This window comes from Odontesthes bonariensis, chromosome 20, assembly GCF_027942865.1.
Source record: "Odontesthes bonariensis isolate fOdoBon6 chromosome 20, fOdoBon6.hap1, whole genome shotgun sequence".
NCBI lineage: Eukaryota > Metazoa > Chordata > Actinopteri > Atheriniformes > Atherinopsidae > Odontesthes > Odontesthes bonariensis.
The window spans coordinates 25,888,645-25,912,712 of NC_134525.1; the positions used below are offsets into that span (position 1 = coordinate 25,888,645).

Sequence of the window (24,068 nt, forward strand, 5' to 3'; positions counted from 1 at the left end):
AACGATGTGTGCGGGTGTGGATCTGGAAGGAATAATTTCTTTTTCAATAGAAGACAATAACGGCAGAAATATACTGACTATTAATGAGCCACCGGGAGATGTGAGGCCTAATCCTATTTCTTTTTTCTATGATTGAAGCGCATTTCTTAAGATTTCAAAATCAATTTGTTTGTTTTGTTTTGTTTTTTTTTCTGCCCTTTCTCCATCGGTGTTCCACATATGTTAACAATGTTTTGCAGAAGCAATTTGAGCAATGATTTAAAAGAAACCATCATGGAAATGCTCCATCAGAGAAATGCTCCATCATCGCTCGCTGACGCAGCGCAGGGCTACGGGAACTCATACCGGCCGTATTTGCTTTAATGTGGGACTTTCTGATGAATCGGTTGGGACTGGTTTGGAACAGGAAAGCACATTATTTCAGAAAATATGCAGTAATGGTCTGAAATTGCCACGTCAGCATTCGTTACTGTGACATAAAGAACTCGGGTGGGTCCTGTGACGTGTTGTTTGAATTGAAAAGACTCGGCGAGCTGATGACCTATGCGGTTCCAGTTGTTGTTATCATGCACCGTGAACAGCGAATTCACCTGAAATGTGATCATCATTCGGTCAGATTTAGGTGCGATTTCAGATAAAGAGGTTACCGTGTCTCAGTTGAGTCGGAAGATGTGGAATCCGGTTATCATCAAAAGACAAAGATTAGAACTAAAAATGCTTAAATACACAACAGCGACCCCGCCGCTCCTCCTCTTTAGACGAGTGCAGTGTTCCAAACGTTAGCAGGGTCACCTCCGTGTAGCCGTGTTATAAAGCCAGGTCTCAGTCAGGAGCATAATGTCCACTTTATTGCTAAGATCAGACAAGGAATCTATCGGATCCATGAAGATTTACTTTCTGGACTGACAAGAGTGGAGTGGGATGTCCTGAGGCGAGGGTTACGCAGGAATGCAGAGTCGGATTAATCGTGTGCTCAAACCCAGCGCACAGTTAGGGAAAGGTGCGCGGAGCAGGTCAAACCACAGCACAGCTCGGACAGGAAACGTCAACAATTAGAAAAAATTGCCTGAACTGACTAGAATAAAGCTGGTGAGTGAAAGGTTGTTTCACAGCTTTCCCAAACAGAAGTACGCACTCATTCTAGTCTTTTTTTTTTTTTTTTTTCCTGCAAGTACGGAGGGTCAGAGAATGATGCAATCCCAAATCCATTAGAGCGTTTTCCACATACAATTGATTTATTTATTGGCGACGGCCGCCCGCAGTTCCAAAGCTCGGTGGAAGCCAACCAGTACAATCAGTGAATGAAAAGTTCTTAAGAGGTTGGAATAAAAAGCCTTCATCACTTCGTATTCAGTGCCGTCCTCCGGCAAATAGTTTGTAAATGTGATGGCCTGAACTCCTAAAAGGAGCCAGGACTGATTGATGTGCATATATGTGTGGTGTGTGTATTAAAGTGTGGGGATTTGGAGATTACTGTTACTTTTCTTTCAGGTGACTAACAGCTACTTTAGGTAATATTAGGCTTCCTAAAAGCCACTCTTTTAGGAAGCCTTATATTTACAAGACAGGTACTGATTCCTCCTCTTCTTAACTCCTGCCGGTCTGTGAGCACAACTTCCTTCTTTCAAAAAGGTTATACTGTTGGCAACCAAGGAAATGCTGAGAACAGAAATTTCTCAATCTTCGCACTACGCAAAGAAAACAAACGGACCAAGACTGGTTTTCAAGCACTCAAGTCTGCATCCGAAGCTCGGTCTAGTTCCAACTTGCTGGACCCGTCTGTCCGGACGGATTCTGTTGGGACTGTCTGTTGTGCATCGCTCTGCGTCTGATGCAGAAATCTAGACATTCCTGTGTTCACCTTCAGACACAACAGTGAAACAGATCCCAACTGCAAGCACGGAGGGTTTTGATGTTTTGGGGTGTGGTGAAGGAGCATGCACAATGCTCACTTTGAGCCATTCAGGCGGTTGGTTCATGCTCGGTACGGTTCAGTCTGCGCATGACGGAGCACACGCTTCCACCGAGTGTGTGCAGCAACGAGGAAAGGCTTTCCTATTTGTTCAGTCTTTACTAAATGAAATCACTTTGACCTCTACAGGTCAGCTCCAACAGAGTGAAAACTGAACGAGAAAAGAGACGCTTTACGAGTGATTTACCTAACCTTTCAGACAAAGGTTAGGTAAATCCCAGCCGACATCAGAGAAGAAATCTGTTTGGCTGCATCACATGACCATGGCGTGTGGCTTCGTCCTTTTCCTCACTGCCAGGATGCTAACAGACGTGGAACGGAATCCTTTTTAATCCGCTATGGATAGCTTGTTCTCCCCACCATAACAAAATGGTACCTTTTATCTCACTTATAAACCTCTGCGTATGGGAGGGTCTCAGTTTGAAAAGCTCCATCTCAGTGGCATGACGCAGCAGGTGTCATTTTAAACAGGGAGTTGGAATGCAGTGCTCAAGGTAAGTCAGATTAATGACGAGAGCGTACACCGTCACCTTCGGTTTCACCCGGTTCAACGGGCATATGCATTGATTTAGCCTATGAGTTGTTTCAGCTCTGATTCGAACGGCTTTGAAATGAATTCTTCTCGGATGCGGAGGAGCCGGCCTTACCTCGCAGCTCTGCCAGCGGTTGGGAATGTTGGGCCGAAGCTGTCTGCTCGCAGACCACCTTCCTCATCTCTTCTACTGATGGATCTGACTGAACCAGGTCATGGTAGGGCAGCTGGTAGTCCTCGTGAATGCCTGACAATAAAAAATAAAAAGGTTTAAAACACTTCACATAGTCTCGTCTTTTCCAGCAAATTCCATCCATCAACACAGATACTATCATGTGTGATGTAGCATTAACTTTGGCTGTGTTGGAAACCGCATACTTCTCCTACTACTCCTACTAACTTTTTGAGTTGGTAAGCGAGTTTGAGTAAGCGATTGTATCGTAAGAAGTGCGTTGCTCACTGCGGCTAGCTTTAGTAGCGCCGAATTCGTCGGAACAAAATTGTAAATAGCAGGTATTTTATCAGACTTTCTCGCCTGAAAATGTTTCAAATGTTGCTAAAGTTTACAGAGTTTATAGCTTAAGCGCAATCAGCCTCAGGCCGGCTGATTTCGGCTCAGGCAGGAGCGAAATGCATTGTGGGTAAACGCTCTGCATACTGATCGATCAGTATGCGTATGCAGAATGGAAGTATGCAGTTTGCAAGTATGAGGTATGTAGTATGCGGTTTCGAACACAGCCTTTGTCTTTGTCTATGCACCAATCACTTCCTGTTATCCCTTCCATTGTTGACATGATAATTCACTGCATGCCACTGCTTCCTGTTTGAGTCTCACCTCCCATAGAGCAGCGGCTGGCGATTTCCCAGAAGACCAGGCCCATGGCGTAGATGTCGGCTCGCTTAAACGACTCAAAGTGTTTCATGTTTATGGAGTCGTCCAGAACCTCTGGGGCCATGTACCTGAGAGGGAACACGACACAAACCAAGTTAGAGACAGGTATGCTTGGCTGCTTAAGCACACAGTAAATAGTCACTTCTTTGCCCTGCATCCAAGGTTCCAGTGATAGTCTAACAGCAATTCACACACATACTTTAGAAAGCTTTTCCTGAAACAGTTGATATGAGCCACAGCATATACATGGAACTGTTCGTGTGAACTGTAGCTTCATGTGCAACATGAAAGCACGCATGGCTCACATGTTGTAATAAGCTATTATTATGTCGGTGTGCAGTATTCATCCAGGAAAGGTCCATTTGGACTTAAAAAAAAAAAAAAAAAAAATGAGAAACCATTTTGTTATCCAGTCCTTTAAAAAAGCCAGTGAGAGTTCATACCTGTGAAAAACCACATTCTGTACTGAAAACATTACACTCAACAATGAGTAAATGTCCAGGTGAGCACAGTTAATGTGTGAGAAAGTTCTTGACAAGAACGCAGCCAAATGTTTCATTTCAGAAACTTTTTCAAGTTTAATAACCATTTCTCTGCAAATCAGGTTCCTCCAATAAACAATCAGACCAGCACGATGATCACAGGAAGGTGAGGAGTGTATTAGTTAGAGAAGCTTTTGTTCATTTTGCTACTCCTCAAAGCCTGTGCTTAGTGACCAGCTCTCAGGTGGGCACATCAGGGATGCGAAATGTGAAATCTATCCTTAAAAACTTTAAGATTACAATTATTTGGAATTAAGATTCTCAAATATTTTACCTCAGATCTGTTCTATCTGGGACTTGACTTTTGGGGGGGTGGGGGGGTAATTAAAAAGAAACGCATTGTTATCCCAGACCATAAGTAGTACACAGATTGTATACTCATCGAGCTGACCACTCAAAGCGCTTTTACACGACAAGCCACATTCACCCGGAAACACTTTATGATCTACACAGTGTAGCAGGGTACATGGCATCTGCCTCCATCCGGCCAGCAGATATCACAGCACTGAGATAGTGGGGCTGAAATCCAAAAAAGATATTTATCTGTTGTGGCCGGATTTATTCAATCCCTCCGACTCAAAAAGTGCCCTTCAGTGTTTCTTTTCACACTCCTACTGTTGAGACCAGGGTTTGTATTTCTGGATAGAAAACAGCCCGAGGCCGACCTCGGATGAGATCTTTTGAGTTCAGCAGATGTCATCCCGACAACACTCACTCGACGTGTGAATTACATAACAAGGCAGAGCTCTACTGTGCCTTGCACAGCCTACAGTGGCGTGCGCTACACTGCTTCAGTTGATTGTGCTGCCTGTAGAACAGGAGTCCACCAGAATCAGAATGTTTTGAAAATGTATGCTTTGTAAAGCAGATACACGGATAAAAGTCAGTATGTTCAGCAGGATTAATATTCAGCAGGATTAATGGGAAGTGGTATAGATTTTTTTTTCCCCCATTGTACGTCAGCTCAGCTGCTTCACCCATAGTGAAGCGCATGTGTTCAGCTCATGAAGTGCCAGCAGCCGTCTGGAGGCAGCGGGACAGATGTGAATGATGGCTCTACATGAACCAATTAGAAAACTGCTGCAGAGCAACGAAGAGCCGTTAAATACTGTGATCCAGAGTGGGTCGAATGATTAAATCACGTGCAGCCGACATCAGAATGCCACAGAATAACTGCAACATTCCTGCCTCTGAACACTGCGCTTCTGACGCCCAATCAAGCGGAAGATGGTTTGCCAACACAGTCTCAAAAACTGATTGCTTCAAAAACACGTCAAGCCCAGCAGGATAGAGGGGAGGAACCCAAGATTACAGCCACCAATTACAGTATCTGACCAGAGGGGAAGAATGATCAAAACACGCATAGCTGGAGCTACCCCTTTTATCGAGGCAGGGAAAAGTAAAATGACAGAGGAGAAAATAGATAAAATGTTGGCGCATACTTGAAATTAAAGTGTTACTGCATCCATAGCCATTTGTACTATATATAACTGGCTGAGAACCGATAAGGAACCGAATCGATAAGCGATATCGATAATGGAACTGGAATCGCTAAATTCTTAACAATTCCCATCCCTAGTCTTAACAGTATCTTTTAACCAATAAATGTAACCAAATAGTGGTCAAACAATGGTGGTGACATCATTATCAACGCTACAAGGATCCTCAAAGGAAAACTGGATTTTGGGGAATGACAGAAGAAGAGAAGTTTCTCAGATGTCACTGAGACCATCAGGAGACATCAATGATGTGAAGGTAGCTCATGATCGACTGAATTAACCAACGCTTATTTCAGAGGAAGGCAGTTCGGGTTTTGAAGAGAGAATCCTACTTCTAGCTGCACAAAAAAACGCCAGCCTTACTGAACAAAAATGAACCAATTATCCCAACATAATTGGCTATTTTCTGGGAGCATTACAACCGATGAGGTTTAGACTTAATTGTCAACACGACAAATAGCGGGTGAGGGAAAACCCTGCGGTTCGTCCACTTTAGAATCGCACCGTAAACACACCACTGATCATCTTTTCAAAGAGGTGGATAACATGAGAGAAAAATGAGAGAAAAGCTTTGGACAAAGAGTAGATGAGTTTAAAAGATGACGAGAGAATTAGACAAAATAGGATCAGAAACAAAGTTGTACAGCCCACAAAGTGTATTTATATTAATTATAGTTTTTAAAGTGAGTGTATTTAAGAAGCTGGATATGTTCCCCTCAGCCCCGCCTTACCCTCTGCGTTTGTCAGCAACAACCTGAGCGGCACTTTCTTATTTTACCCCATTGTTAAAAAAAGAAAAATGAAAAACGAAACTAGTCTAATACGTCACAGCTTTGACTAAATTCAGTGGAAGTGATGTGGCTGAGCGGCCCCAGGAGGGTGCACATGTGAGCTGACATCACATCTATAAAATCAGTGGTGGCACAGCTATGTCGTCTAAATGAGTCATTTCACTTTGAGCAGGAGAGGCCGGAGGCTTCTTTCCGCCTCGGGATGAGGGCCTGAATCCAGAGATGTTTTAATGCAATCTGTTGGTTGACATAGTGAAGAAACTTTTTAGTTAATTGGCTTTGCATGGATTTGATTTGGTTGGACTATGATTGGATTACAACAAATATGATTAAGCTGGACTGCATCTTTTGAAGAGCCTTGAGATGACATTTGTTGCGATTTGCTGCCATATAAATAAAATGAATTAAATCAATTTGAATTGAACTAATCCTGTGGGAACCTGGAGGGGTTGTTATTCGACTTTATCCTTGTGCTTCTGAAATGGCGCATGTGGTATTGAGTTAAAACAGAACATTTCACCCAATTCCTGAGAAATACGGGTGTGTATATATATATATATATATATATATATATATATATACTCTACTAACATTAGGCCTCGGCATACCAAGATATGATTTCTTATTTAATTTTTTTTCCAAGTACATGGAAGAGGAATTATGTTAATGGAGGACGATGAGGGATAAATATATGAATAGAAAAGGGTTAATTGTTATATTGTAATTTATTTAGTATATGGTATATATTTATTTATGGGTGTAGACATATTTACATTTATATTTACAATGATATGTGTGTAGTATATATTTATTTTTGTGATTGTATATTTATTTAGATATTTAGGAAGTGTATATATGGCATATATTTATATAGGTGTATTGTAGTTAGGATATTTACAAACTGAAGAGTAGTTAAAAAGGGGTGGGAAACTAAAAAAAAGTATTGTACTTCTTCCCATTCCTTTTTCGAACAATGTGTGGTGTTTTGTTATGTATTAGCACTTTATGTGATTGAATTATAATTTTTTTTCCTCTTTTTCTTTCTTTTGTATGTATAAATAGTTACATACATTTTCTTTTTTATACATGTTTGAAAATAAAAATCTATCCATCAATCAATCAATATCACAGAGGAGCTTTCCCTGCATGCAAGGAGCGCCGTGAGGGATGAGCCCATCAGTAATTGTGGAATTATTAAATTATGCCGTTATGTCTAGTCACGCAACTTCATGAAGGAAAAATACGCTTATTACAAAGTGTAACTTTTGAGTTGGAGTTACTTCATTTGTGTTGTCTGATCATTTATATTTAACGTGGATTTCAACAAAAAGGCCAGAGAGCCCGTCTCCACTGACCCGAGGCTTGCTGAATCATTTAGTGGCACAGTAATACGCCTGCAGCGTCAACACAGCACAAAGAGACGGAGGCTGGCAGAGGACATGTGTGCGCCCAAAAGAAAAAGCAGAGCAGGATGAAAGCTCCGCTGCCATCTCTGTGGGAGGAAAGGAAGGGACTGTTTGATGGAAGATGTAGTTCACTTTTTAACCCAGTGGCTAGACAAGTCTTTGCAAGAGGACAGAGGATGTGTGGACCGAACCGGGCGGTTAAAGTGAAAGTGAGAAGTCACCTATCGGCCGGCGGAGCCACCAGCTTTGAGCCGAGCGTTTCCCTGGGAGACATGCAAGGAACATTAACCATCAATTTATTTTGTGCTTTCTCACACGCATCATCCTGCTTCGAGAAATGCTCACGAGAGCAGTAACTAGATTCATCTGCAGCTGAAAGTAGTTCCTAACAAATGTTCCACTTTCTCCTGCTTTCCTACAGTTTATTAAAAGCCACAGCGAGCAGATTTTTTTACTGAGCCTTTTAAAAAGGAAAGCAATGAGTTGGAAAGTTATTCAAGACTTCTGAGCCTTAAAGAGTTGGTTTGAATCAATAACCCAGATGCAACAACCTGACTGATCTGAATGCATTTATAGATGGTTTAACTGAAATTTCTCAACTTGAGAAAAAGCTCAACTGAGCAGAACTCTCAGAAAACCAGCACATTCGGATTTTCACATGGGTGGAAATAATCTGTCAATTACCCACCTCAATGATTGGTAATAAATCACTTAATGATAATGTTTAGTCAACCTCAACCTAATGGATTACAAGGGTTTACACCCAGTGTGTTTTTTTTTATATCTTTGGGTTGAATGTGGACTGAGGAGGCAAAGTCTCACGGCAACGCTGCGGAAGCACAGGAGCAGTGTTTGGAAAGTTAGAGGTGCTCTGACTTTCTGAGGCTCTGAGGCGAAAACACCCGCAGCTGAAGAAATGATTGATGGGAAGCAGAAGTCAAACCCTGCTGAAGAAGAATATCCAAGGTTTTTTCTTTATTTATTTAGCGGAGTAGAGCAGAACTTACTCCAGCAGCATCAAATAAAAATGAGGACCGTTAGTCCTGAGTCTGAGAAATGATGCGCTGTGTTGCACGCGCTCACCTTTTGGTGCCCACTCTGTGGTTTGGAGCAATGTCGATGGTGTCGGTGGCGGAATCATGGCGGACAGCCAGACCCAGGTCAGCGATGCAGCAGGTCCCGTTCTTCTTCACCAGAATGTTCTTTGACTTCAGGTCTCTGTGAGCGATGGCTGGCTTTCCTGCAGACACAGTGGCTCTGTTCAGACGTGGCCCGAGCCCGGCGTCATGCTCATTTCTGAATGAGCATAACTTAAGCGTGCGCTCACTAATCGGACACAGATCGGATCATTTGCAATGCCACCTCACGTCTGTAAGGTCAGATCGGAATTAATGGGGACATCACGTCAGTGTGCGTCACGCCTTATTCTCCCATGACGGTCTCCTTTCTCTGAATTCATACACTCGTCACAACCTTCACTTTAGAGTTTATTGAGGTGTCTGTTGAGTCACACCACATTTAGACAATTGTTCCGAGTCTTTTATTCTTTGCAAATCAGGCAAATTGGTTTTTCTTTCTGGAAGCTGAATCTTGTCCACAATATAGAAAATGTTTCCGAGAGAAGTAATAATATCAGAAAAAAAAAAAAAAAATGTATCTACTTCGATTTTATGCATTTATGAAAATTACTCCCAGTAGGACATACAGTGTTACTGGCTTGAGATTGTGTGTGTGTGTGTGTGTGTGTGTCTGACCTTGTGTGCCCACTATCTCCATGTGGAGGTGGGCGAGGCCGCTGGCTGTGGACAGGGACAGCTTGATCATGCCCTCCACGGTGACGGTGTAGCGGTTCAGGTAGTCGAACAAGGAGCCGTGCTCGTGGTAGTCCGACACCAACCACAGCTGAGTCCATGTCCCGTTATCTACACACAGACAACAAGACGAGCAAAGGGATGAAGGTTTGGGGTTGGGATCAGAATATGTAACGTGTCTTATTGACATACAGTACAGCCCACAGTGTACCCATCTTGGGTGAGCTAATATTCTTACCAGGACGCAAACTAGACGTTTGATTCCACCGTCCAAATGTTACAAAGCAAGCCATGCGCTGCAACTATGAGAAGAATTGATATGCTTTGAGTTCCGACTCTTATGTCGTGTAAAATAGGTAACCCATTAAAACCCATCCATTTAGATAAACCACCCAGAAGAGCATTTCATTTGCACCGTTTTACATTCGTGGAACTTTAAATACTGCCATTCGTCTGAGGATTGGATTTTCCCCACAGGGCTCTGAGAAGCCTGACCATAATCCATCTTCTCTGAGCTCTTTCGGATCATTTCTAACCTTTGTTGTCTGCAGCAATGAAGCCCAGAATATTCTCGTGTCTCAGCATCACAGTCTGATAGATCTCTGCCTCGCGGAACCAGGATCGCTCTTCTCGGGAGGAGAAGATCTTCACGGCCACCTCCTCGCCGCGCCATTTACCCCGCCACACCTCGCCAAAACGCCCCTTTCCAATGCTCTCCTGGAGGATGATGGTTCTGGCAATGGTCCTCTGGACCAGCAGGGGCAGACCTGAAGAGAAACGGAAAAGAAACTCCACATTTAAAAAGCAGAAAGCGATGTGGACATGAGGGGGACGTGTGAAATAACAGCTGGGAAGAGAAAAGGAGGAAATGAGAAGAAAATGCTGCAGTTTCGCTGGAAAGAGCTGAGGGTTTACACTGAATTTAAAGCTAATGTGTAGCGGGGAACTAGAAAGCAAAGCCCATCAATCAGCTGATTATTCCACTGTCAAAAACTGTCTTTCTTGTTTCAGCAAGTGTCAAACCTTTACCCAACAGAAACAAAACAGATCGAACAAATACAAAAAAGAAGAAGAAAAAAAAGAAAACCCAGAACAAGAAAATAAACTTAATCTCATCAAAACACAGAAAGAAGAAACACACTGCAGTCAGTCAGAGTCAATCAGAAGAGGCTTTTCGATTAAAAAGTTTGTTTAACGCTTAACTCTGGTATTCTGCACTCAGGAACAGATCGCACTGGGACGCAGGCTCACGTGAGAGCAAAATGTCAGATGAGCGGCAGTTTGAAATCCATTGGAAGGCCGCTTTTCTACACTCTGGAGCCAATGAATGGGTTTGTGGTTAAGACAAGTGAGACCATTGCAGTAGCCAGGTTGTACGGAGGTGAAGGCATGAACAACCCTAACTAACGTTTTTAGAGATTTTCATTCACTAAAGTAGAAATACAGGCGTGCAAAGTACTTCATGACAATTAGATCCTTGAGTTCGGGTTTTAATTCAGCTGCTGTTTTATAGGCAACTAAGCAATGCAATTACTATGGTTCGGTGGAGGGTGCAGCACATTATTCTAATACTTTTGATGAGATACTAACGGCCGGGTTACTTCCCACTGAAATGTCAGCTGACGACATGACGGACAAAAAAAAAAGTAGCCAGTGGATGGAGGACTGAAACATTTCAAACTAGACTCCCTCGGCTCGCTGACCCCCCCGCAGCTCCTAAAAGGACTCCTGCAATGACTCTCGAGGCTCCGTCTCCTCCTCCAAAACCTGACCTCTCAAAAGGGGGGAGGTCATTATAAGACACCTGTGGACTCCGACTACCCTCAATAGAGACAAGAAAACAGAGCTTCAGATAAGAGGCAATAAGATCCGGGGGCAACAGGAACAGCACCTGCTGCCGGACCCTGCAGACAGCCAGTGTCAGCTTCGCTAACGGCCTTGTGCTTGTGACAGGATAAAAGGGAGTTCCCAGCTGTGGAGAGCCATCTTGACAGGCTGTCAAGAATGTTGTTCCCCGAGCTTTAATGGACCTTCCCATAACAGTACCCGTTAACAAACGGATGCACCCACAGTTACGTGAGGTAGAGGAGGAAGAGTGGCTCATTTCCATGGCACCTTCCTCAGCGGTTCATAATGTCGTTGACTGATAACCCGCTGCGAAGCACACAGGGAGCTGATGAGTGCGCGCACATTCAGTGCTGCTTAAACGGTGCGATGTTGAATTCCACCGGGGCTGCAGGGCCTGGATGTGCAGAGAAGACGGGCCTAAATGACCTTCAGAGCTCGTCAATGTGAAAACGATTTCCTGCAGAGCCCTCTGAAATGGCCATCGCTGATCACATGCTGCAGAGCGGCTTCAGCCTGGAAAGCATTGGGTTTTTCCATTAGGCGAGATCCACAACACGGCAGAGTTCCTGTTCATACAGAAATTAAAGAGCGTCACCATAAAGCTCCAGAAATCTCTACTCGTTTTAAATCAGCCACGGGCATGAACTCCACAGCAACATTTCTCCAGCTGGGAGTTTTTTGATGTGGCGGAGGACACTGCCAAACCCGTCCCTCATAACTCATTTGAAATGAGTTGGATCGTTTTGGGTCCCAAGAACTGCTGCTACCAAAAGTGACATTTCTGTCCCCTCCGTACATATTGATCTACAAGTGTAAATAGTCAGCAAGCAATTCAAAGCTCCTTTGAATCTCATTCAGGTTCTGAATAAGACTGTCAATCAGTGGGGTTACATGGCACTGAAAGGATCGGATAATTGGCTAAATTACAATAAGAATGAGTTATTAAGTGCATGTAGACGCCTTAATCTGACAAGAAATTGGATCGGATCGAGTTACTCGCGATCGAATTAAGACCCCGAGATAACTCGGTTGAAAGTCAAATTAAACGTGTTTGCAGACGGATGAAGCACGTGGTGAATTAGACTTTGCGTTCTGCGCAAGCTCGAGGTTTTTTCCCGGGGTCATGAACCGGAAGTCGGAAGAGACGATATTAGTGTTGTTGTCGATGTTGGAAAGAAACAAAGAACGCGATGAAGAATGCGCCGTTGTGCATCACAAACCAAATGTAGAGGGACGTAGTTTCATCTTCCTCTTCATGACATGCTTGGTGCCTCTGATTCGATTCATTCACTGCCATATATCCAAGGATAATTACCCTTGCTCAACTCATTCTTATTGTAATTTAGACAATTATCCGATCCTTTCAGTGCCATGTAACCCCACTGAGTGTGTCTCTCTCTCTCACACACACACACACACACGATCATGAAGCGCTTTGTATTCCATGAGAATTTGCTGATATCAGTGTTGCTCGTAAAGCTGAGTGAGGTCATCCGTCTGAGAATATCTGCCTTTGTTCTTTTTTTTAATATGACCTGTCCATCGGTTGACAGCAACAATTATTACTGGAAATGTTCTTTAAGACCCTGATTAAACATGTGCTCAGTTGCAATAAATTGAACGATACCTCATCATTTCCCTAGAGGGAAATGACAGTATTTTAATAACTTAAAAAAAAAAAATCCTAATATCCGGTGAGAAAGAGGCTTTTGTGGTGCTCCTTCTCTGATTTATCAGTTTTCATTCTTCACCTTAGCCATAAACTTAGCATGTTTCATTAAGGTAGAATTTCCCAACTTAACACAGTAACAGGGCTCCCGAAGTTTCATAAGCTGTTAAACCCTGTTACAATATAGCAGGACTCGTGTGTAGAGCTACTCCAACTAAATGACACCACAAAGAGCCGACTCTGAGAAAGAACGTGTTAAGAGAGCAAATATCACTTAAATGTCACCCGACAGCCTTGTTGTATGAAACAACCTTCATTTAACCAGAAATAACATAGCACTGAGAACACGCTACACATGCAGACTTTTGAAGTAGAAGTAAATGTGAAATGAATCATCAGCATCAGATCAATGTCAGGGGAAAAACACGAAACAAAACAAAAAAAACAGTCAGACAAAAACAGCTACTTTTTAAAAGCCTCTAAGTCGCAAAAAAAAAAATAAATTGCTTTTGATTTATTCTGTGACATCAGCACCTTTCATCTGAAGTGGTTTTAAAGCTGCAAAGCCAGCAGCGTATGTAAATGGATCATTTCCCACTTTCAGTACAGCTTCTGGGAACAGACAGCAGGAATAACTTCTGAGTGTGAGGACAGTGACATGTTTTTTTAAAACACTACATAGATAAATAACACACTTATCCTGGTCTGGGTCAGCATGGAAACGAAGCCAACCAGCAGACACAAGCGCACAACGAGCCGTGGTGAGGAAGAGGTTCAGAGCTGGGGTTATAGCTCAGAGCTCTGTGATAATGAACAGCTCCAACTTTTATCTCCATTTTCTAACCCGTCACCAGAACAATGTAGTGAGGGTTAAATCTTGGTGGATGGAGGAGGCTTTTTTTTTTTTTTTTTTTTTTTTTTTTTCCCACTGCTGTAACACACGGCTAATGAGGAAGCAGACAATACAAGTCTTCTTCATTTAAACAGGCAGAACACCAATTACAACAGCCCACACATTCTGCCAGCACGCTGCGTCTGGTGAATGTGAATTTAAACTGTTCCTTGGCAGCAGGCTGGAGGAGCCCGTCTCACGGAAAAGGTGCTAATTTCTGACGAGCTTGAACGGCCGCTTCTGCCAGGGCACCATTCATGCATATGCAGCTTGAATCTGGGACAGCTGGCCAGTGTATCAGATACACACTGCAATGAAGATGGAAGACGCAGCTCCGCTTCCTCTCACTGTGGGCTTTTGAAGCTGAAGGATTAACCCAACGGGCACTACCAGGGCGTCTGCACAGCAATTAGGGGTTGGACTTATGTGTTGAGGTGACGTCCACACCCGGCTGACTCATCAGCGGCACACCCCCTGAGCTACGACTTGTGGTAGAGCTGAGTGAAAAAACAACCGCAAAACATCAATTTACATCAATTTTCCATGATCGGTATGCAACATTTTCAGGCTTTCTATCTACAAAGCCGGCTGTGTGGACACTCCAGTCCACTAGTTGGCAGTAATGCACCTCTATGCTGGTTGCTAAGCTGTCAAGAAAACCCAAAATGAAAAAAATGGATATTTAAGAAAAATACAATGACTGTGTTCAAAACTGCATACTACATACTTCCATACTGCATACTCATCGATCAGAGTATGCAGAGCGCCTACCCACAATGCATTTCGCTCCTGCCCGAGCCGAAATCAGCCGGCCTGAAGCTGATTTCACCTAAGCTCTAAACTCTGTAAACTTTAGCAACATTTGAAACATTTTCAGGTGAGAAAGTAGTCGTTTAGATCCCCAACGTGTTGAAAACCTGACAAAATACCGGCTATTTACAATTTTGATCCGACGAATTCGGCGCTACTAAAGCTAGCCGCAGTGAGAAACGCACTTCCGGTTATTTTCACAAAATAAAATACCCGTTGCCTTTTATCATAGGGAAAGCCATTACGATACAATTGGTGCTTTTGTTTTGAAAACAGGAAGTGAACCTACCCTTGTTATAGCTAGCTTGAAACTGCCGTTTTGACAGGAAATGACGATCTGCGAAGTCACGTTGGGTAGTTTGAGTATGAGTAGTAACCTCATGATGCATGCTCAACATTTCGGCGAATCTAGTATGCATCCGGGAACTTCTCGCTTACTCAAACTACTCATACTAACTCAAAAAGTTAGTATGAGTAGTAGGAGTAGTAGTATGCGGTTTCGAACACAGCCATTGACCTACCAGCAGACTGTGGAAGGAAACTGAGCAGGAACATAAGAGAGGATGAGTGTATAATAGCTAGCAATGACACATGGTCCTGAGAACAGCATGTGATAGGCCTGCCTGAACACTATTACACAATAACAAGGACCCAAATCATGTCAGCCTTACCAACTAAAAACCAGGTCCATCACTCAGGACAAAGACACTCTGCAGAGTGTGACCCACATAAAGCAGGTGTAGCAAACTGAGAGCTACGGCCCACACTGCAATACTTATTCTTCTAAGATATAAGCTGGTCAGCACAATCGCACGTAATCACTTGTCCCCTGAATGTGTAATATACAGTATTTATGCAAGTGGACCGTAAAAAATGCAAAGCAGCGTTCTTCACAGATTTAACACTGCATAACAAACCAGGCTTATGTAAAGTATTGCCAACGTAAAATAAATAAAATTAAATTCTCGCCATCACTGCGAGGTTGCCAGGAAACCGCTTAAACCTCCAGACCAATGGTTCAGCACGTCGACTCTAATTAAAGCTTCATTTGAACCTTTTACATTTTGCTCTCCTAATCTTCCATCTATATCTCTATCCATCCATCCATCCATTTTATATACCCGCGTAATCCAATTTAGGGAGCTGGTCTCAATCTGAATATTTCAGTTATAATTAGGGATGCTCCGATCGATCGGCCGGTATGGACCCTAAACAGGTTGATCGCATATTAAAAAAAAAAAAAAAATTATATGAAATTATCAATGAGATTTATGTTAAATTTATATGAATTGAACTGTTTTCTTTCCCGCGCGTGAAGTAACTTACCGGCGACTGTTTTATGAAAAACAAAAACGCTTATGGAATTACATGGACTTGACGAGCAGCCTCTGTTTGTGGTGGAGGGCACGGGGTTCTGACGGTTGTTATCGTGCCTGGAGGAGCCACGCTATGCCATCCGCCGCCCCCCCCAGCTGTCTCCCTCAGCTGTCCGAGACAGTATACACACACGTCAACACGCTTTTCAAAGACTATGTCACATGTCGATGTTAAGTTTAACAGCGCATTTCATCGACCCTAACTCCCAGCGACACAACCTCGTACTGCACTGCCAAGAATTCACACACAGCCGACGCTTTAGCAGGAGCCTTCGGACGTATGTAATACATTTCAGTTGCTTATTCTTACTTGCTTATTCCCTCATAGTTAAGGTCTAGTTGTTGGTTTGTGCCAAGGTTTTTTAAAAATGTTAAGGTTATTTAAAAGCTGTGCTTATTCTTATATATCGTTATGAGGGAATAAGCAAGTAAGAATGAGCAACCGAATACATTTTGGTTGCTTATTCTTACTTGCTTATTCCCTCAGTTAAGGTTTAGTTGTTGGTTTTTTATTTATCTATTGCTCTTGAAAGGGCATGTAATGTTTACATAAATAAAAAGCTGATGGTGGTACATAAATGTCTTTATTATTTATTTTAGTACAAATATGTTTTTTTTTAACACTTTAAGTGGTGCACAAGGCTAGATTGTAAATACACAACATTGAGGATTTTTATTATTCCCCCATCGATTTTGTGATCGGTATCGGCAGATTTAGGATTCCTGTGATCGGATCGGTGCCCAAAAATGCTGATCGGAGCATCCCTAGTTATAATGAACAAAGCTATTAGATTAGATTTCCCAAACTATTCACTCAGGCAGATACGTGTGCCAATTGAATGGGTCAAGTCTATATGATCCATGATCCTACCTGATCCAGAGCCTGAGGTGGTCATGTCGTAGATGAGGTCTTTTAGTGTTGTTCCAACAGTGATAAAAGGGTGGTCCATGGAGGGGTCTTCCTCGTTGGGCACGCGGTGGTGGAGGGCTCCGGCACCAGCTCCCAGACCTCGGTGGCTGTGGCAAATGTAGAACGCCAAAACCAGCAGCAGGCAGAGCACACACACCGGGCAAGCAATCACAGCCGCAAGGGCCACGGGGCCCAGAGGAGGGGGCTTCACACTGGGCACTAGAGGGCACAAGAGGAGAGAGGAAACGAAAAACAGGGCACACGTACATCATTAACAGGCGACATGTGTAGAGGTTTATATCCGACTCTTAGATCAACCTGGAAGAAAACACACAGGAGAGAGAAACTGTTAACCTTCAGCGTACTGTCTGATGGAAAGGGGCAAGGCCAGGAAACTAACCAATCAGAGTGATGTGGGTGCATGCTCCCTCCGAGAGGCTGGCGGGAGACTTGGCCTGTGGCGACCACACTCACGCCTGTCATTGTGTTTTTGTGAGGACCCATCACAACTAACGCCAACCTTTCCTCCAACCTAAACCCAATCACCGATCAACTCAAATCACTCCGTCACATGCTGCAGCGTCTTCATCTACACATGACATCACTGCTGCTCTGCTCTCAATCAAAACTAATATTCGTGATGAAAAAGCGCGAGGTCAAAATGGCCATTTCTTTTCTACCTGTGCAGGGCCGTCTCACCGGCTCACTTCTTTTCTGCGGTTCTGGGTCCATCGGCGATTACAGAACCCAGAGTTTATCTTTCTTTGCTTAAATGATGATTTGCTTAACTGTCTCGGTTTTCTATTTAGCGAAACTGCACTTATTTTCTGACTCCATCATCGTGCTGCTTCTGCATCTTTGCGCATTTTCTGGCCGTCTTCAAACTCTGGTTTGTGCTTGTGTTTGAGGCGGCGCAACACATTAGTGTTACTACTGCCCTTTGTACTGTCCTTTGCAGGCACTATTTGTTTGCTGTGAATTGCTGCTCCGCCTCAGACTTTTTAAACCCGAGCCAGTTCCAGATAATGGAGCTGGAGCCTTGTTCCTAAACAAGCTCCTCGCTGCCCGGCGCATCTGCTCCGCCTTCCGCCACGTTTGTCAATATTCCACACGTGTTGGGTGTGTCGCCGCATTTATATGTCAGTGGGAATTTATCGTTTCCACCGTGGGATGACATTCTTACCCTGGGGAATGTTTTTGACGATATATCGTAAACAATGACTTTTTCATTCATTTCATAGAGTGAAAATGGGAGAGGAACTCAGGTTTGTGTAGTTTCACAGTGACTGAAATAACCACACGTACACGTCTTTGATATTACTCTGGTGAGAAGAATGCATATTCCCTTCCCTGCCTTTGGGTAAGCACAGTTTCAGTGCAATCTGCTGGTTTCTTTGTTTTTTTTTTGAGTGATGAATTGGACCAATTTGGAATTCAATTAATTTGATTTGATAGAATAATGAAATGGATTCTAATTGGCTTGAACTGGACAGTATCTTTGAAGTGTCTTGAGATGACATTTGTTTGGATTTAGCGCTTTACAAATAAAACTGAACTGAAATTGAAATTGAATGCAGTTTTATGCATCTGGCCCAAGTCTCCTGAACCCTCCCACGTTACCATCGGCACGGCCCGCTCCTGAAGCCAAGAGAGAGCCAGTCCGGTTCTTGTTCGTACATCGGTTCTCTTGGGAACCGAACCGATTCGCTTTATAGCAGAACCTCACAACCACAGCATCAGTGAGGCAGGTTGGTTTGTTTTCATCCACTCTCCATGGTGGCAGTGTGATGATTGCTGCTTGAATCCTGCTGGGATGCGATTCTCGCTGAGATGTAAGAACGCACACAGCGGGTGTGAATGATCGTCAGCTACGATAAAGGAACACTGCAGGGTACCCGGGCTACAGATTGGGTTAGGGTAGGGGTTGACTAACATTCTTTGCGGGAGAGTCAGATGCGAGTCCCACTAATCATGAGACAGGTGGGTGCAGATTTAAAATAAAAAGATTCTGAGCACTTCTATGAATGCAAATGGTGACAATCAAGTAGAGAAAGGAAGGAAATAAAGAACGGCAGCATTTGGCTGCCGGGGGTGGGGGGCAGAGGTGGAGAGAGCGACTGCAATAAAAACAAAGCAGTGGCTCAGAGAAATGAAACATCATCTTTGGTCTCTTTCATATTAGTTTATTCCTAAATCATAGAAAAGAAAAAAGGCAGGGTCAAAAGAGGATTTCAGACTGTTCTCCAACTAAAAAAAAAAGCCCAGATTGCTGAGTGATGAATAAAATCTGAATGGTCTTTGGATATGGCTCTTTCTACGCCTGCCTGAGGAAATATGGGACCAGCCACTTGTTGGCTGCTTAGCTTCTTTTTTTACTGCCAGAGAGCCAATACAGAGCAGCATCCCTATGCAGCTAAACATTCCAATATAGTTCTGATCTTCCTCGGGTGAATTCTGACTTTCTGAGATGCCAGCTGACAGCCTCCCTACACAGATCATTTTAGTTGGTTTGGTTTATCTCCATCACGCTGCCATCAGCCCCTTTGCTTTTCACCAGCTTTTGCATTTTCCTGGTCTGGAGTTTAAGACCACCTAAGTTCAGCGCTGGCTTCAAGCCAGCAATGGTTCCCCGTTTTGTTGGAAAAGGCCCCGATGTTATCCAACAAAAGCCTTCTTTACAGAACGGCACTGTGAACACAGCTGGGCTCATTTACAGACTCTGTTAAAAGTAATGGCTTCAGGCATTCAAACAAAGGCTTTTTGATTGAAGTTACTGAAGTGGTTGGTCTATTTGTGGTACTTCGCTTTTGGTACACAGGAAGGGGTGACTGCCTGTTTGAAGAGATGTGCTGGAAAGCGACGTCATCAAATGATGCCGTGAAACCAGAGTTTACTTCTTAGTAAAAACCTTAGTGAAACCAAGCGCTCGTCACAGAAGTGACCAGCTAGTCCGAGGTCAATAAAATTAGGTGAGTAAAATGAAAGTGGAATGTATCAAAGATACAGTATCACTTCATGACACGTAAAAAGTAGGGCTGGGCAATGATTAAAATTTTTTAATCCAATTAATCAAATGATTTCCCTGATTAATCGCATTTGTACGCAAAATCCAAAAATGAATTCAAAAGTAGTGTATAGTTTTTAGCATTTAGTTTTTTTTTTTGTTTTTTTTTAATGTGCTGCCATATGAATGAAAGGGCCATAACATTTGTTGTGCAAACACACTTTTTTTTTTTAAATTTTCTGTTTATTGGGATTTTTCACATTTTTACATACATGAACATTACACACTAAACATCGCTTTACACAGAACTTTCACTTGGGAGCCGTTATTCTAATAAATTTTGACTTATCTGGTATAAGTAGGTTATTCTCTATTTGTTGTCACTATCTTTCGTCTTAAATATTGTCCATTTTGTCCATTTTTTGTCCATTTGTGCCTGTTGGAGTCTCAGTCGATGCGTCAGTTTCTCCATAGTGTAAATTTCTTCTATTATGTCAATCCATTGGTTTTGATAAGGGGGGGTCAGTCTTTCTCCAGTTCCTCGTAATAGCTTTCTTGCAAGCTACTAACATTATCTTAATCAGATACCTATCCTTTCCCCTTATATTGGCACCGTGAAAAATGCACAGATATAGTACCCTGCTACTCAAGGAGATATCATATCCCAAAATCTTCTTCACCGTTTCATGTACATTTTTCCAAAATTGAACAATTTTTGAACAGTTCCAAAATATGTGTGCATGATCGGCATTCACTGATCCACAATTTCTCCAGCATCCCAGGTTGGTGTCACTATACTTATTCTTGACTTTAGGTGTAATGAAAAATCTTATTAGATTTTTCCATGCAAATTCCCTCCATATCCGTGAATTGGTGGATGTCTGATGCGTTTTCCACATGTCTAGCCAATCTTCATCTGGAATTGTCACGTTAAGTTCTGATTCCCATTTTTCTTTAACATACTTAGTTGAATTCTTATTCATCCTCAGTTTTTGATATAAAGTGGAAATGATTTTAATTTTTGTTTCACTGAATGAATTTATCACAATTTGAATCATACCATTCACTTCAACACAGGGATCCCACTTTATTTCTGTTCTATAATAATCTCTTAATTGTAGGTACCTGTAAAATTTGTGTTTATCTAAGTTATACTTGTCCTTCAGTTTTTGAAAACTCTCAAGCTCCCCATCCTTCTGAAGTGTGTACCACCCTGTGACTCCTTTGTTTAGCCATTGTTTAAATTCCTTCTCCATATCTTTCCACTTGGCCATGTAGTCCGGTGTGCACCAGCATATAATATGTCTGAGTTGGGCAGCACAAAAGTATTCTCTTAATTTTGGAAGACCCATACCTCCTTTGTCTTTTGGCAACTGAAGAGTTTCATATTTAACTCTAGGTTTTTTTCCACCCCAAATAAATCTAGATATTATCTTGTCCCATATCACAAATTGATTTTGAGGGACCTCTATTGGTAGTGCCTGAAACAAATATAAAAGTTTTGCTTGCACATTCATTTTAATAGCTTCAATTTTTGAATTCAAATCTAGAGGTAAAGTAGTCCATCTATCTATATCTTTTTGTATCTCATGGCTTATTTTATCATAATTTGCTTTGTACAGTGAAGATAACCCTTTAGTAATGTTAACCCCTAGATATTTAATCTCCTTCATATTCCATTTAATGGGCAATGATTCCTGTATTTCTTTTGTCGGAATGTAATTAAATGTTAGAATTTGTGTTTTGGTTATATTTATTTTATATCCCGAAAGATTACCATACTTTCCAAAAAGATTCATCAGCTCTGGTAACGATTCATTTGGCTGTTCGAGGAAAGTTATTACATCGTCTGCAAAAAGCCCTATCTTGTGTTCCTCTCCCTTTACTGTAACTCCCTTGATTTTTTCTTCTTGTCGTATTGCTTGTGCCAGAGGCTCTATAAAGAGGGCGAACAATGTAGGCGATAAACTGCATCCTTGTCTGGTTGATCTTTGCATGTTGAATTTGTCAGTCAGGCTTCCATTTATTTTGATCCTCGCTGTGGGGTGTTGATATAATGTCTTTATACACTGTACTGATTTATTACTGAATCCAAATCGTTCTAGCGTTTTATATAGAAATTCCCAATTTACTAAATCAAATGCTTTTTCTGCGTCAACACTTATTAATACGGTACTTTGCTTTTTCTGTTGCGCCTGATCTACTATGTGTAGTACTCTTCTGATATTATCATGTGTTTGACGTCCTCTCATGAATCCTGTTTGGTCTTCCTCTATCAGATCTGTTATAAAGTTATTTAATCTATTAGCAATTATGGATGTGTATATCTTGTAGTCTACATTTATTAGTGAGATTGGTCTATAATTACCACAGTGCTCTTTATCTTTTCCTGGTTTTGGTATGACCGATATAATGGCTTCTCTCCAAGATGGAGGAATTTTATTGTTATTAAGTGTCCAATTGAATGAAGCTGTAAGTATTGGTGTGAGCTCCTCTCTAAACGTCTTATACCACTCTGCTGGGTATCCATCACTGCCTGGCGACTTATTATTTCTTAATGTATTTATTGCCTCTTTCACTTCCTCTATTGTGATTGCTGCTGTCAGTGTCTCATTTTGTAATTTGCCAATTGATGGTAGATCTAATGCATTTAAGAATGTTCTCATTTCCTCTTCATGCGGAAATTCAGGCTGTGTATATAGTTTTTCATAGAATTCTCGAAAAATTTCCTCTATTTCTTCTGGATTATCCGTTAGTTCTCCTGTATATGGGTTTTTAATTTTATATATCGAATTGAGTATTTGTTGTTTACGTATCCGTTTAGCTAACAGTTTAGCTGCCCTTGAACCTGCTTCATAGTAATTCTGTTTCAGAAACATGCTTCTTTTTTCAATCTCTCCTGTTAGTATGTCGTTTATTTTGTCTTTTACCACCTTGGTTTCTTGATATATTGTTGGGTCTTTTGTTTGCTGGTATTCCTCTTCTAATTCCCTAAGTCTTTCTGTATTTGCCCTATATGTCTGTAATTTAAGTCTTTTATCCAGCGCAGTTGCAGCTATTAACTTTCCCCTAATGACTGCCTTCATGGCATCCCACAGTATTGTCGGGTCTACCGTTCCGTTGTTGTTTTCCTCATTATATTGCTTTATTTCTGCTTTTATCTTCTCTTTCTGCTGTTCACTATTTAATACTCCCACATTCATTCTCCATACCGTATTTCGTTTCCTATTACCCAAACGAAGCTCCAAATAAATTGGATTATGATCAGAAACATCTGCCGCCCCTATCTTGCATTCCTCCACTCTGTGTTTGTCATCCACCTTTGTTAAAAAATAATCTATTCTTGAATGTACTCCATGAGCAGCCGAGTAATGCGTAAAATCTTTTCCTGATGGATGCAAGCTTCTCCATACATCTATCATTCCATTTCTTCTAATGAGACTTTTATAAATTTCGATAACTGCATTTTACCTTTGTGGCTCGTTGTGTCCATATTATGGTTCAGGACTACATTTAAATCGCCCCCACAGATTAAAATTCCTTCTGTTTCAACTGCTATTAAATCAAATAGGTTTTTGAAAAAACATTTTGTTACTCTCGGGGGGTGCGTATATATTTACCAAGGTTATTAATTCATTTTCTATTCTGCCTTGTAATATTATGTATCTTCCTTCTTTATCTTTTAATTTCTTTTTGTATTCAAATTGTATTGTGTTCGAAATTAATATAGCAACTCCTCTTCTACATCCCTCCTTATATGAGCTGTAATATAAATTCCTGTAACCATACTTTTTTAATGTTTCATGTGTCGTTTTGGATAAATGAGTCTCTTGCAGAAATATAATTTGTGCTTTTTCTTTTTTCAGTTTTGTCATCACCCTTTCTTTTTTACTCAGATTATTCAGACCATTCACATTCAGTGACATTATCTTGATATCAGTCATAACTACATTTTACCAGTCCCTTCAGATATGTTCCCAAGCAATTCAAAACAGAACCAGCATGAACTTTTGCTGAACAAACATAAACCAAAGTCCCAATGGACTTTCAAACATGGGGTATCCCTCTTCCCCAGGTCCCTGTTGGTGGGCGGAGAGGAAATCCTCACCTCTGT

General features: G+C 41.9%; 1 protein-coding gene across 1 annotated transcript in view; it reads right to left on the bottom strand.

Moving 5' to 3' along the window:
* Positions 1-24,068, bottom strand: part of tgfbr1b (transforming growth factor, beta receptor 1 b) — a 64,053-nt gene that overhangs the window by 10,324 nt on the left and 29,661 nt on the right. The window contains 7 exon segments of the mRNA XM_075452559.1: positions 2,620-2,661; positions 2,663-2,751; positions 3,340-3,464; positions 8,718-8,874; positions 9,389-9,556; positions 9,982-10,212; positions 16,912-17,169. Of these exon segments, the coding sequence (XP_075308674.1) occupies positions 2,620-2,661; positions 2,663-2,751; positions 3,340-3,464; positions 8,718-8,874; positions 9,389-9,556; positions 9,982-10,212; positions 16,912-17,169 (1,070 nt within the window).